Genomic DNA, 15,191 nt, shown 5'->3' with positions numbered 1-15,191 from the left:
CTTTCACCAATGTGGTTTGGTGAGTTTGGATCAATTTCCACATGAAGACAGTTTATAATTACAATCACATTGACTTTGGCTGCGCAAGCAGGCTTTTTTTTTTTTTTTTTTTTTTTGTATCCTTTCCTGGATAAATAAATGCTTCTATAAATTGTCAACTTCTCTCATTTTAAATCTTACTCAGGAATCCAGAGAGTCATTGCACCGGTTTCCTTCCAGGCACGATACCAGAGTCCACACCCTCCTCCTCCAGAAACCTATCTAAATATCTCTGCGAGCTTCTTTCAGCTCGCTGAATACCGCAGGGAAGCATTAATGTCGTTTAACAAGCTCTGCGTTTACAGTGAATACCGAACACACCCTCTTCCTCTTTCCTCATCCCTGTAAGCTCGCTACTGATAAACATTACATTCATCTGGCAGATGCTTTTGTCCAAACACAGCTACACCAAGTGAATTAAGGCTCGGGAACAAGAGCCAGAAATCACCAAAAACTGGAACACACGGCTCCGAACCCTTTGAACTGGGAGCTTCATCACTTCATTTAGCGTCTCGATGACTGTAGTCTGCCTTTCACACGCTCACTTAATGCATGAGTGTAGTGGAGCTTCTCCCAAATCTGTTTGTTGTCCCATAAAGAAACCATACCACTTAATTAAGGGAATTTTAAGTTTATGACGGAGTATTCTGCTCCATGGCTTGCCATGTTTTGCTCGATGTTTTACAAACAACATCACATTTTATGAATTGAAATGATATTTAAGCTCGTATGGATTCTTTTCCAGCTGACCACTTGTTATTGTAGTGTAATAGGCTCGCACTCCGCTGCAGTTCAGCTCGGGTCAGATTACTCCAGCTGCGCTGCGTCTGACACGTAAAGCCCGGTTTCTCTTCGTTCCCCTTGCAGAGACACACACACACGCACGCACACACACACACACACACACACACACACACAGACACGCATGCATTGCTCATCCTTTATTGTGCAGTTCAGTCAGGTTTAGAAGTAATCTACCGTGTATCCAGAGCCTTGCCTCCACCTCTCGGCTCAGTACGGTCGGGTTGCGTTCTGCCGAGCTCTGCTCCGCTCTCAGAGCGCCTGTGTTCGGTGACATCAGCCTCCAAGTATGCAGTCCTTCGTGGCCGAGCCAGATGAGATCGGGTGGCCTCATTCATCTCGAGGTGCTGTCTGCTCCCCTCCGCTGCAGCGTTACCGCTCTCCCTCGGCTGAGATGGGTTAAATAAGGGCGACCAGAGGTTTGGTTTGTTGTGTAGCGGTAATCGTTGCACTTTTTTTTTTTTTTTCTTCCGGGATGCTCTGCCTTAAATCCACGTTGATTCCAGAGTGGTTGTGTGAGGCCTCTGCAATAATTTACGGGAGCGGTGGTGATTGGAGATCATTTTTGCCATTGTTTACAGGTTGCAGTAGTGCAGCTTGTACTACTATATCTGTTTATATTGGGCGACATGATGATACAGGGGCTAAATTAACAGGAGAGGTTATATATTATTTATTCGCACTGCTTGCACTACTGTTGCTGTGGTGCCTCATCAGTACTGAAGTAATAAAGAGTAATGAAATGTTGATGTTGTTATTAAGTGCTAAAGTTCCATTGTGCAACTTAATGAGGTTTACTCCCAGCTGGTGATATGTTAATTTTCCATATTGCCAATTCCAATTTGACTGACGTCTTCGGTTGCGTCTATTAAAGTACATGTTTTGTGTGTGTGTGGGAACGTCTTAAGTTCCTCATGCTTGTGAAGATTATTCTTGAAGCTCATCCTCACTGCAGGCCCTGATTACCCAACTCATAATGTAGCTGATGGGTTTTACATATGCAGAATGAGCTGCTGAGGCTCTTTGACGTTTACTTGCACAGGAATGCGAGTGCTTCAGTGTCTGTGCCACCCAGTTCTTCCTAATGTCTCCGCCATGCGTTTCCCTCCCGTTCTCCAGACTCGTGTAACGCATTGTTTCGTTTTTCGCGTCCCTCAGAACGAAGACAAGCGTAACCTCACTTTGGGCGGCCATGTTGGATTCGACAGCCTCCCTGACCAACTGGTCAGTAAATCGGTCACACAGGGATTTTGTTTCAACATTCTGTGTGTGGGTGAGTACAAACGATGTGTTTGTGCGATGACGGATTGTTTCGCATGTTGTATACAATTAGTAATTTGTCGAAATGTCATGTCGAAACTACTCGTGTTTCTCTGCCCTGATCTTTACTTGATTTACTTTCTTCCAGACAACATGTGTAGCCACAGAAAAACAGAATCATTTTGTTGTTGTTGTTGTTGTTGTTGACGTGAAAGAAATATACAGGACTCCTCCACTAGCTGCTGCAGTAAAAATCCATGTCTGAAAGCTGATGAATTGCTCCCCGGTGACTCTCTCTCCCTCTCTCTCCCCCCTTCCCCTTCCCCTTCTCTTCCGACGACCGTTCGCAGGAGAGACTGGCATCGGGAAATCGACATTAATGAACACGCTCTTTAACACCATGTTTGAGAACGAAGAGGCGAGCCATTACCAGAACGGCGTGTACCTGCGGCCGCGAACGTACGACCTGCAAGAAAGCAACGTCCACCTCAAACTGACGATCGTTGACACCGTCGGCTTCGGTGATCAGATCAACAAAGAGGACAGGTGAGCACGGGGGGAACTTACGATCAGTGACGTGAAGACAGTCACGTGACACGAATGTGTCTGGAACGTACGGTTAAAACTGGTTGAAAGTTTGACTTTCTGCATTTTATATTTGCAAAATGACAACCCCATAGTTTAGCCCTCGCGTTGTCAGGGATCCAAACGAGAGAAACAGACTCAAACTAATATCACTGTCGACTTCTGCGCATTTTTCTCGTCTCTCTGTATGATGAAAGAAAAGGAAGATGTGGGACGGCAATGGAGAGGAAATTGTAGATTTTTTTAATTATTTTTTTTTTTTATATCCAGCTGTGGAATGAAGTGTCCTTGTTGTGGCCTAGCCAGCGAGCAGCACTCTCACGCCCTTTGATAGCAGCTCTCTCTGTAGGCCGTATAAACCAGCATGCTGAAGGAACGACCCTCCAGTGGACTGTGAAGCACACGGAGAGAGCTTCAAAAGGTCAGAGTTGGCGCATTCCACAGCGAAGATTGAAGATAGATGTGAGGGAAGAGGAAGGACAGACGACTAAACATGGTGCTGACTGAGTAAATAGAAACGTTTTTTGTTTTTTTTTACATGCGTTTCTCTCCGAGCTGTAAAATGTCAGTGATGTGGGACATCCTGGTGTTGAAAAGTAGACAAGGTAGTCTTTTTAAAAAATGTTTTTATTGGTTTTAGGATATGTCTGTGTTTTATGCTGAAGGTTATCAAGAGTTCTTGAGTAAGGACTTTAAGTAGGCACTTCTGATATTTCCGGTTTCACAAGTTACTTGTTTTGACGATACCTTGATGTAAAAATGTCTCCTTATATCCCTGAAACTGCATTTTGGGCTCTTTTCTCATAAGTGTTTCACAGTGTGTTGACACGAGCTTGTGGGGAACGTTTCAGTCCCTTTGAAGCACTGCGGGAGTCTGTGCGACTGATTGTGGGTTCAAGAGGGCTTTCAGAGGTTCGACACAAGTGTTTTTTTTTTAACATGTTTGCTCATGAATGTCGCCTGTGATGGCTGAAAGAAAAGGGAAAGCAGAGATGACATCAGCTGAAACCAATGAGGCTGAAATGGTCGTGCCGTGCCCAAATATAGCAGAATTAACATTAACAATGAAACTCATCGGGGAACCACAGCAATGTCTGCTCAATAATGTTGGAGTCTCACGCTCCTACACAGATTATCACAATCAAATTATCATAATCGCACAGATGTATAGTCTGAACATTAAACCAAAACTGTGACTATTATCTGCAGTGACTAATGAACCACAACACAAGAAGCTTGCATTTCAGGCAGCTATGATGCACTTTGTTAAGAATGCGGTTGGCTTTTAATTGTCTTGTTTTCATCTCCCCAAATGAAATGAGTTAAAGCTGCGGAGTAAAATACACTGTTCCAAACAAACATGGTTTGAATATGATTTAAAACATGTTTTGAAGAGAGTCACGGCCCTCCTAATCAGGCTGGGTACTGTTTTGGTGTTAAAAGTCATTGAAAACAGCTTTCAGACAAACAAATTAAAAAAAAAATGTTAACTATCATGTTTATTATAAATGATGGAGTAATGTTGTATTTAATGCACTTTGATTCTCTGCTAAGTATTTTGATATTCCCGCTAGAACTACACCGTTAGAAGTTTGTTACAATAAATCCCACTGAAACGGCGCCAGTAAAACACCGACTTCATCTTGTCCCGACATCATGATTGGAAATATAATAGTATCCATATAGATTATTAGGGTCGATAATATCTTTAAGTGCAGCGACCCTGCAATGTGTCTGTTAGGTAAATTTGAATTGGTTTGATGTACTGTAGGTTCTGATAAATCGGATAAATCTGCTCCAATAAAATCAGCGACACCATTTCAAAATTGTAGATAACCCAAGAACATGAAGTGTCCGCCCACACATGCAAGGTACTTCAGAAAATAATTTCCAAGATTTTTTTTCTCTCTATATATTAATTCTTTTCACTGACTTACGGGTACTTTAGGCTCCAAAGGCGGCCGCAACTCTGACAACGGACAGGATGTTTTGCAGCCACTGTGATTGGTTTCAACCAGACTTCCATAAGCTGAATACAAATTTCATGCAGCACTAAGCTCCAAGCTCAGATCTTGGCATTGAATCAGATCGCACAGTGACTCTTTTCTATTCATTACCAATGCTTGAATACGAAGACAAATATTTTGCCTTTACCCACAGCCATAAATCCTAACAGTTTGTCTCTGGTTCTCTCCACAGTTACAAACCCATCGTCGACTACATTGACACTCAGTTTGAAAACTATCTCCAGGAAGAGCTGAAGATCAAACGCTCACTCTTTAACTACCACGACACCAGGATCCACATCTGCCTTTATTTCATTGCCCCGACAGGACACTCGCTCAAGTCGCTGGACCTCGTCACCATGAAAAAACTGGACAGCAAGGTACACACAAGTCACACACACACACACACACACTCCTCGTCCTTTTCTTTTGTTTAAATGATATCAGTGTTGCTGAAATCTGACCTCCCTTTCACTGTGACCGGTGTGAATTTCCCTGAAATGTGTTGATCCCCAATCTGTCTGCCGGGGTGAGGACAATCTGTCTCCATAAAGGAAAAAAGAAAAAAGTTCCAGTGAACGTGCAAGTTTCCATTTCATTGTATAGGATTTCACATGGTATTCTTTGGAGTGAACGTATTTGGCTTTTTATGAGGAAAAGGATTCATGTTTAAACTTTTAACAGCCTGATTTTGGGGAAGACAGGCACCCTCTTTGAGCAGTTTGATACTGAAAAGCCAACATATTTCATATGTTATGGTCGCTATCCAGTAACATTTTCTAAATTGTAATCCATTTAAAAAAAACAAAAAACTTTATGTTAGATAAAACTCAAAAATACAGCCTCATCATGCCCATTTTTACTAATTCTGAGTCCCAGTTTGAAATATCTGCATGTTTACAGGTCAACACGCAGCTGCATACGAGTCAATAGTCACATTCAGAAAACAAATTGAGTTTTGGCGTTTTCATTGCTGCTCTAGCGCGAGTATTACTACACAGATCATTGCCTGGTGGTTGTGTGTTTTACCATACATCCGATGAGTCAGAGACACAATCACTGGCATGGCCTCATTTAGACAACTGGTGGAACAAAAAAAATTCTCATTACAGCAACGCTTGGCGTGTGAAAGAAGGGGAGGGGCGACTTTTAGTGGGGCAGTACAGCATCAGAAAGGGCAAGTTAAATTTAAGATCGAAGTTAAAGCCATGTTGTATATAAGATTTTATTATTAAGCTACAAAATATTTTGTATCAGTGGTCATTGCCCGGATTTTCCGTGAATTTTTCCTCTTCCTATTTATTTTTTTATTTTTCTGATGCTCACGCTGCCTCACGGTCCCTTTCTTTTGTAATTCTGAATTCTGGCAGTATTTATTGTAAACAAAGATTTTTTTTTTTTCTATAGGTAGAATAACACAAATGATGGGCAGGGTTTTAATCCTAAATCATGGTTTCATGGGAATCTTCCGGGATGTCATCCTCGACACATTTCAAAGCACATGTTCAGAAAAAACAAACGAGCAGGTGTGACAGAGAAAGAGACCGTTAAAGTCCACAAGTGAAAGATTTGTGTCTTCAGTTCAGTAGGAGCTTGTTTAACTTCAAGGGCCATAAGAAGAGAAAACCTCCTTCGGGGTTTTATTAACTCGAGTATGTGGGGAGGTGTGAAATATTTTGTGGATCAGCAAACATCCACATTTCACTCCGTCTTTGGCTTTGACATCTGCAAGCACTTAAACTGAGAAAGTGGCGTGTAGAGGCAGTGTGGTTTTGTTTGTGCATTTGCATGACTTGTCATGAAGTCACAACACTGTAAGGTTCAGTAATTGTATATTGTTGCATCGCTCGAATTGATCCGCAGCGTCCCGGGCTTCACTGTATTCTAACTACTAATAGCACTACTCTAGGGAATGACAAAGTGGCAGCTTCAGCTCTGTTTGTTTCCGTTGATGCAATAATAATAAATCCACAACAAAGCAGATGGTCAGCTTGTGACAAAACCTGCCGTCTTACCACTGCCAACTATCAACGCATGGCTGTGCATCTCTGCCAAATTTCTCCTTATACTCTGTAATGACAGGAGACCTCAGCTAAATGTCCCTCTAAAGTGGTTTATGAGGACTTCAGAAGAAAAATATTTATAATTTAAGGAGTTTAATCCCACATTTCTTCCTCCATATGCATATATATATATATATACATTTTACTCCTCGGACCTCCACAACACACAAACTTTATGCCCTTTTTCATTTTATGTCAGTTAAATTAGTGAAATGGTAGGGGTTGTGTTATGAGCAAAATATATATGCAGGACTATTATTCTCAGATTATGTCAGTAGTAGAGCTTTTAAAGAATCCATCCATTATCTATAGTGGCTTTATCCTATCCCAGCTCACTTTGGGCGGAGGGACCGAAGACTGGACAGTCTATCACAGGGCCAACACGTAGAGACAGAATCAATGGGCAATTTTTAGAATCACCAATTAACCTGCCACGCATGTCTTTGGACGGCCGGAGGAAGCCCGAGTACCCGGAGAGAGCCCACGCAGGCACAGGGAGCCCGGGATCGAACCAGGAACCATTTCACTGTGGTGACAGTGCTAACCACTGCACCACTGTGCTGCCCCCTTTAAGGAATATATGTGCAAAATATTATAGCTCCATCCATTAATTAAGGTGTTTTACTTTCTTCCTTTTGTACAAGTCTGAGGAAGACATCTTCTTCCAGCAGTGCAAGTAGGAGGTGACCTGATGAATTTTAATTAAGACAATGAATTTTTTTTGTCATTTAAAAGTTGAATTTCTTCCTCAAAGCCAACAACCAAACTTTGTGAGCTACCAGAAACACTTAACACTTTTATTGAAGTTGAACTTGTCTGACAGGATATTGTTATTGAGTCCTTAAAGGAAACCAGAATACTGTTCTGACCTGAGAGGAAACCTACACAAACTTCAGATAGAGTTTCTTGCTGTGAGACGGTGGCGCTGACCACTGGGCCTCTGTTCCGTCTTTACCAGCCAACAGAGCGATCAAAACCTGGCACACTGTGTTTGCCAACTGTCTCCTGATATCATCCAAATCACTACAGCAAACACAGCGAAATCTCTGTGCCCCCTGCTTCAAACCACGACATGGTAACTTACCTGAGCTAAATATACCTTCTTTATTTCTGCTTTATGATCCACAGAAAAGCAGCTAACATGAGATACATGGGTTTGTTATTATATAGCACCATTCTCTCCCTAAATGTGAGTGAAAGTAGATTGCTGACCTCAGCTAAATCTCCCCATAGATTTATGTGCCACTTTCTCTTTCTTGTGAACCTTCAGTTTGTCTGTGAGGGGCCTTTTAAGTTATTCACGTTACTCTTTCAATTGCACGGCATTGGAATGTGTAACATAGCAGCAATGTTGGCAGGCACTTTTATCCATAATGATTTACAGCATTGGAAGTGCAACAATAGACTGAGTGGGTGGTCATGGTGTGTACCACGACCTCTGCTGCTCCGTCCCAGCAATCTTTCCACAATGTGCAATATGACCGCTGTTTTATCTGAAAGCAAGCCAGTGCTGAGTGACCACAGCGTAGATGTGACACTGTTTTGTTTTGCTGGGCAGATGGACTTTACGCACTGGTCTTTTTCTGCAGACTCTCACAGGCAATATTTGCAGAATCTGCAAACAAAACTCAGCCTTTGCACTTTTAGTAGTTTTTGTTATCTTGTTTCTCATTTCTGGGCTCTAGATATTTCCAGGGTAGCCACACACAGTACTTGCCCAAAAGTTGCCCAAAGTTACAAATAAATTAGGACTTAGTGATTTTTCAATAAACTCAATCCCTGTTTAGTTTAAAAAAAAAAAAATTAAATTAAAAAAAAATCTAAAAAAAAGGCACTTCAAGTTTCCAGACACTAAAGTGACAGGTTTAAATCAATGTTTTGTCGAGCCTTCAGTCCAAAACATAAATGTATACAGATCTAACACTGAGAAAATCCGCAAACCTTCACATTTTAGAGGTTGGAAGTGGTGCTTGTTTGGTATTTTAGCTGGCTTAATTACTGAAATTAGTACCAAAGTTAATGGTGATTAATCTCTGACAATTATTGAACAAATTGTCTCTGCACTAAAAATCAATCATACAAGTGTTACCTTCTGGTCACCATGAACACATTTGATTGCCATGAGAAGCATTTAAGGGACGGCTCCGTCTTCACTAGAGCAAAAATGGATCATCATCATGTTTTTGCTTTCTCTGAGTCACATTCACGTTAAGGAGAGCATCACTGTGTGTAACTATTATGTTTAATCTGGAATCTTAAAATAAATGAGCAGAGCTGTCTTGCCTTCCAGATAACTGTCACAGGAAAATCCAGGGAAACAGACCAGAATCAGCTTTTCCCCTCAGTCTGTAGATTTTGCTGTCCGGACTAGACAATGGTGTTTTGGTTTTTTTTTTGTAAACGTGGTCCGAGTCACCTCTCTCTACAGCTGCTGGTTGAAGGCCCAGCAGAGTGAGTGTGCTTTTTTTGCTGGACGAAGGCAGGAAGACAGATAAAAGTCTGGAAAAGGTGTCCTTTGTTTTAAATCGTTTTGTTTTTTGTTTTTTTATGTACGCAATCATAACACCTAATTATCTAATATTAGGACATAGAGGATTCAGTTTGTTTCGGGTCATTTGGTAAACAAGGAATGATATGTCCTGCTAACCTTTAAAGTGTCTTTTAGTCAAACCTATATGGTTTGATTGATGGGAAGCACAGAAGGAGAGATGTGACACCGTAATACTATCGAGGACAGATGTTCATCGGTATTCAAACAACAAACAATGGAGAGTTAGTTGTTGTAGTTCGGCCCACTTCACAACACGAGCAGCAAATTAAGCTGTTTTAGAACCCGTGTTACCTGATACATCTAAATCTGTCCTCCTTCTCAGTTATAAATCTAAACACGCAGACATTTTACACATATTTAATGACCAGTGTGACTCCAAGCGCATCGTTGTCTAAACATCCATAAATCTGTAGAATTCCAAGTAAGAAAGATGCTCCTTAAACCTCCAGAACTGCCTGAGAATCATCATATTTTACATTTTTTATTTCAGTATCAGAGTAATCCAGTAACAGCTGCGTCTACATTCCTGTTATCATTGCAATACTTTTAACAGCTACTTTGTCATACTTCTAATGGTGCTAATTTTCAAACAAACATAGGCTAAAAAAAAAAAAAAAAGTTAACTGACCTCGTGGAACATTTTACTGCTTGTTTACACTCTCCAGAGTCTCCAAATTAAGGCAACATTAAATCCAAACACTAAGCAGAGTAGATTATTAGTCCTCAAAATTAAGCAACACAAGACTATTAAAGGGGATCCATTAACTTTACCTTCTTGCTTTTTGCTTTATAACTATTTTTCGACATTACTAAGGCTCAGCCTGTACCAGCGTTGTTCTTATATCCAGTGAACACTCTCCTTCACGCAGATGTATTTTCAGCTTGTGGAAGATGAAAGAACATAATGGCAAAAATAGCTTTGATGTGAAGGGCTTTGATGTAAAGCTGGTGTTCCTGGTTGTTCAGAACAAACACTAAGAACTATTTAGGAATTCTCTTTGGTCAGCTGGGAATAGCCAGCTGTGTGAAGTGGACAAATATCAATGACCAGGTCCAACCGTTTAACCTCCCATCTGCTCCAGTAGCCATACAGGGCTGTTGTCAGCGCTAGATAGTGATTAGAGAGCATGGTTTGTTAAATAAGGGTTAAAACATGATACTTGCTGCCCTGCTGCAAATTAATGATCCAATAAAGTATGATGAGGTTGTAATTTGACTCCTAACAAGCTCAGGCTTCTGCTCTGAGGCACACTGTGGAATTGATGAGGGAATCTGTGGGAGTCCTCCCCATCTTCCCAGTTTGAGATTTGGGTAACGCAGCCATACAGAGGAATGCAGACAAACTGTGTGTTGATTTCCCTTCATCTGCTCCTAATTGAAGACGGAGCCATAGCTTGCTTTCATAATCACTGTTTGTTTTATGTATCTTTTTGTGGTTCTGACTGAGTTAATTCACTGCTCAGTTTTGCTGCATTTGGTGGAGAGTTGGTTCACGACATGGTGACAAAAAGGAGTTAAGTGTCATCTGTAATTCTCTGAAAATGAGGTTGGTTTTCTGTGCATCTCCTCTCATTGTGTTGAGGTGTTTTGAACCTGCCAGCGGTAATCATCATCAGGCACAAAGACGCATGTCGAACCAGGCTAAAACAAACCATTCCATGATAAATGTCATGTATACGTTTTAACATAAAGCAGTATGGGAATACATACACATTTTTGGCCGACTCAACCATAATCCCCTGCTCCTTTTCCTCATCCTCTCCTCAGGTCAACATCATTCCCATCATTGCCAAAGCGGACACAATCTCCAAGAGTGAGCTCCATAAATTCAAAATAAAGATTATGAGTGAGCTGGTGAGCAACGGCGTCCAGATATATCAGTTCCCGACAGATGATGAAGCTGTCAGTGAGATCAATGCCTCCATGAACGTAAGTCACGCTTTGCCACACCAAAAAAAAAAAAAAAAAGTCTCAGTTACTTAATGTAAATGATAACATTGGCTGATGATCATGTCAGATCTGTTGACATATGTTGGAAGTAAAAAATAATAGCTTCTTAAGACTTAACACATCTCTATATTGCAGGATTTTTTTTTCCTCAAAGATAACTGACCATGTTTTTAGCACCACGTGTTAAACATCTGGTCACGGCATATGTGGACACCATTTTATGTGCTTTTGACACGTGCTGAAAACTAATGTTTCTCTTCTGTAGACACCTCGTAGTCCCACAAATTTGTGACTGTATACTATATAAATTACCAAAAGCATTTGCAAATGCTAGCCAAACCCGGGAGTGTGTTTATACACATAGAATACACCAGCATTATACATAGTTTTATGTCTGGTTGCACCAGTTTCCAGTTCTTATTCTCTTTCCGTATTAAAAGGAGTTTACGAACTAGATGATAACCCAGACTCCGACAGACCTCGTATGTCATTTTGGACTTTTTCCTAAAAAAAACCCCAAAAAACCACAACAAAAAAAACAAGTAGTAGAGGAAAGTGAGATACTGAAAAGAAACTGCGTGTAGAAATATAACCAAACATAAGCTGGAGGCTTTTTTTTTTGCTCCAGTTGCATGCACAAATGCACTTTCCTCAGAATATTCGTACATTTTTAGTTCCAATTTTGCAATGCCGATGGTGTGTAATTAGTGTTCAAACACACACACACACACACACTCATGCACAAATGCAAAAATGGCGAGTTCTCTTCTGGATAAACTGCATTTGCTTTCACAGTATCCCATCTCTATTCAGAGTCGGTCACATCAGCGCCCACACTCACCAGCTTGTTCCTCCGAGCTGCAACCAGCCAGCTGGTTTCAACGCGCCATCTAATTTCTGAGGTGGTTTATCGGGCATGTTTCCCCCCCCCCCCGATGCCTCGCTGTCGGCCCTAACGAGGCGTAGTAGCTCAGACAGCAACAATAAAGTGTGCGCGTCTTTAATCACTTCAACAAAACAAGCCTCTCAGCCCCAACGGAGCCACATGTTAAACGTAAAAACGAGCTCTGGTGCAGCTCGCATGTAAACATGGTCACACTTCGCTCTGGTGTGGTCTGGTTGTGAAAGATAAGAGAGTCAACACACACAGTGAAACACGTTTTGTCGTTTCACTAAATCTACACAACAGTAGTGAAATTGAACTTGTAAAAGTCTGACTGTGCCCCGAAGAATACTGGCGTGATCTGACCAGAAAATGAACCCTTAAAGAAAGTGTAACTGAGAATATGGGGGAAGCCGGGATTGAGCCCCCTGATCACGGCTCCGGTTACATCTCGGGGCTTTTTAACACTCCAACCTCTTTTCCCGTGTAGGCCCACCTGCCGTTTGCTGTGGTCGGGAGCGTGGAAGAGGTCAAAGTGGGGAACAAAACCGTGCGGGCCAGACAGTACCCCTGGGGTGTTGTGCAAGGTGAGACCCGTTCACAAGAAATGCGCTGGTGTTTGCGTGTCACAGGCAAACGCAACAGTGAGTACATTAAGGGGGTCGGTGTTTGTTTAATTAACTTCATTCTCCGGAGTTTGACGGCTCAACCGCATTTGCAAATACCAAAACCAAGACGCTGACCGTTATAAAAATAATTGTCAATCATTTCTGACCTCAACAAAACGGCATACGTGGACAGCATTTTATGTGCTTTTGACACATGCATCTCTGACACTTCAAGTTCTCCTCAAACAATCAAGACACAATATCATTACTTGAACTGTGGTGCAATCTCGAATATGTCATTCTACGAGTTTGCAGCGGTTTCTTGTTTTTTCCTGTATCGTGAATGTGTCTGATGGTGGTCATGGGTGTATGAGGTTTGAGGAAGTGCATGGCTCAGTGTCTTTCCGCCCATGTTTTAGTGTTCACGTGGGTGTTTTCATTAAGAGCCATCCTAAACAGTAGGTGTGTATTGGAAGTGCATAATAGGAACTGGAGCAAGAATTAGTCATAGAAAAGCAACTTAATCTGCAGCTATTTTAGTCATCGACTAATTACTTCAAAACACAGATGATGAAATATCTCTCGTCAGACAAAGCAAAATCTTGAATCGTATGATTCGCCATCAATGACAAACTGTGTTGGAGCTGCTGTAAAGGACATGTCTGTCGTTTTGAGGATGTTTTACTCCAAAGCTGAGCGTCTGTCGGTGTCCTTGGTGAGAGCTGCCTCCTGCTCATGGCAGAGTGGCGAGTGCATCCCACAGTTTTGCCTGTTTATTTATACTCGCCTGGTTAGAGCGGGATGACTTCATGCAGAGTGACACTGAAGTGAAGGGCGAGTGGGTAGAGATTGTTTTGCCTGAGTGAGTCTGTGTGTGTGTGTGTGTGCGTTGGAGATATGTATATTGCTATATGTCAAGTTCTCTTTATGTTCACGGACGGTATGTTTCCCCGCCTGTGTGTTCCTGGCGTGGATGTGCGCCTGCGTTGCCCGTGGAGACGTCGCCTCTCGTGGCAGGTTGTGTTTCCCACAGCTCATTCCTCTGTGTTTGTCACTGATGGTAAACAGTTTAATTTAATAATGTCACGCAGAGATGTGCTGTGAGAATGTTGCTGCTCACGTGGGAGTTATCCTCTCAGAGAAACTCCCTCCCTCCCTTCCTCCATCTCTCTCACTCTCTCTCTCTCTCCTTCACTTCCTCCTTGGTTTGCAGCTCTCTCTCGCCCATCCTCTCCTCTCTCCATTATCCACTGACCACTCTCATTCCCCAACCCTCAGAGGACACGCTGTGGTTATTTATAAAGCCTGCTGTGTGTCTCCTGGGGGACAGATTTCTCTGGACTACGAGGCTGCGGTCCAGTCCAGCAACAGACAGATCAGAGCTGTGTGCAAAGAGTTAGCTCAGCTTTACTGTAAGCTCATTTCTTTGGGATTTGTCTCCATCACCAAAGATGTTTTCCTTAGTGTGTCAATCTACAAGAGTGTTTAACAAGTTGTTGTATACACAGGTTTTATACTGTGTATACAGGAAGTAAGCAGAGAAGTGTTTATTAATGCATTTATTCAAAACTATAGCTCCTCTCGTGAGCATTCGTAAGTGCAGGCTGGTGCGTAAACAGATGATAAAAGACTACAGTATGAAATATATCTTAATGGGAGAGGTTATAATTGCTGACCAACACTAAACACTTTGAAGTGTTTTTTTTTTTTTTATATCTTCTGACAGCTACATTATAGTATGTCATAAATCATTTATTAAATGTTTATGTTGATAAATGCTAAACAGGAGATTTGCAGTGTGACCCAAGAAAGTAATCAGCTGGTAGGAGAATTCAGTAAAACAAAATCTACATGTGTAATTTGTTTGTAAGCTGTGTTTATCCCAGTCATGTTCGAATAAAGCGGGGCGATATTTTAAAAGAAGATTAGCTCGGATAAGGCTGCTGTATTCGTTTTTGGAAACAACTATTTGGACACTGTAGGGAAAGAAAATCCTGTTCGTCTGAAGCAGTTCATTTTGTATTCTTTGTTCTTTTGCGTGCCTAATTATCTCATCAACTTTATTCATCTTCCGAAACCGCGAGAGTCTGGACTTGACGGGACGCAACGCAAAGAAAACTGCTTTCCTTCTTAGCCAGGCCTGCTTCCGCACCGATGGTTCATCATTCATACAACACGCTTTGTGACAGTATCTGATGACCGAGGCAGAAGAAGACAGAAGACTCTGTGTCTTCCAGCGGTCGTGCGACTGAGAGGAGGATCTCTGTCAGTGGAAACAGTTTGTTCATGCCAGATGTCACATACATGGGTTTTGGTAACCTCTCGAGGAGCCATGAGAAGTTTCCATTGACTTGAAGAGAGACAGAAGAAGGACTGTCTACTAACAAAAAGAGTAACTGATGCAAGCTCTGTGCGGGTGCGGGTGTGTGGGTGTGGGGGGGTGTT

General features: G+C 41.9%; 1 protein-coding gene and 1 long non-coding RNA gene across 4 annotated transcripts in view; one reads left to right on the top strand and one right to left on the bottom strand.

Annotated features, from left to right (window-relative positions):
• Positions 1-15,191, top strand: part of septin8a (septin 8a) — a 39,261-nt gene that overhangs the window by 7,381 nt on the left and 16,689 nt on the right. For all 3 annotated transcript variants that reach the window (XM_069146014.1, XM_069146016.1, XM_069146015.1), the window contains exons 2-6: positions 1,999-2,113; positions 2,451-2,646; positions 4,885-5,071; positions 11,073-11,234; positions 12,629-12,725. In XM_069146014.1, coding sequence (XP_069002115.1) covers positions 1,999-2,113; positions 2,451-2,646; positions 4,885-5,071; positions 11,073-11,234; positions 12,629-12,725 — 757 coding nt within the window. The remainder of the gene's footprint in view (positions 1-1,998; positions 2,114-2,450; positions 2,647-4,884; positions 5,072-11,072; positions 11,235-12,628; positions 12,726-15,191) is intronic.
• On the bottom strand, positions 968-12,287 carry LOC138196199 (uncharacterized). The gene is made up of 2 exons (XR_011178117.1): positions 12,097-12,287; positions 968-1,229 (listed from the first exon to the last, which is right to left on the bottom strand). It is a non-coding gene; the product is annotated as an uncharacterized lncRNA (long non-coding RNA).

This window comes from Embiotoca jacksoni, unplaced genomic scaffold (genome assembly GCF_022577435.1).
Source record: "Embiotoca jacksoni isolate LCO1_2020_lvr unplaced genomic scaffold, fEmbJac1.0.p SCAF_13, whole genome shotgun sequence".
Taxonomy (NCBI): domain Eukaryota; kingdom Metazoa; phylum Chordata; class Actinopteri; family Embiotocidae; genus Embiotoca; species Embiotoca jacksoni.
The sequence above is the reverse complement of the archived record's forward strand: the minus strand, read 5'-3'. Positions and strand labels throughout refer to the sequence as shown.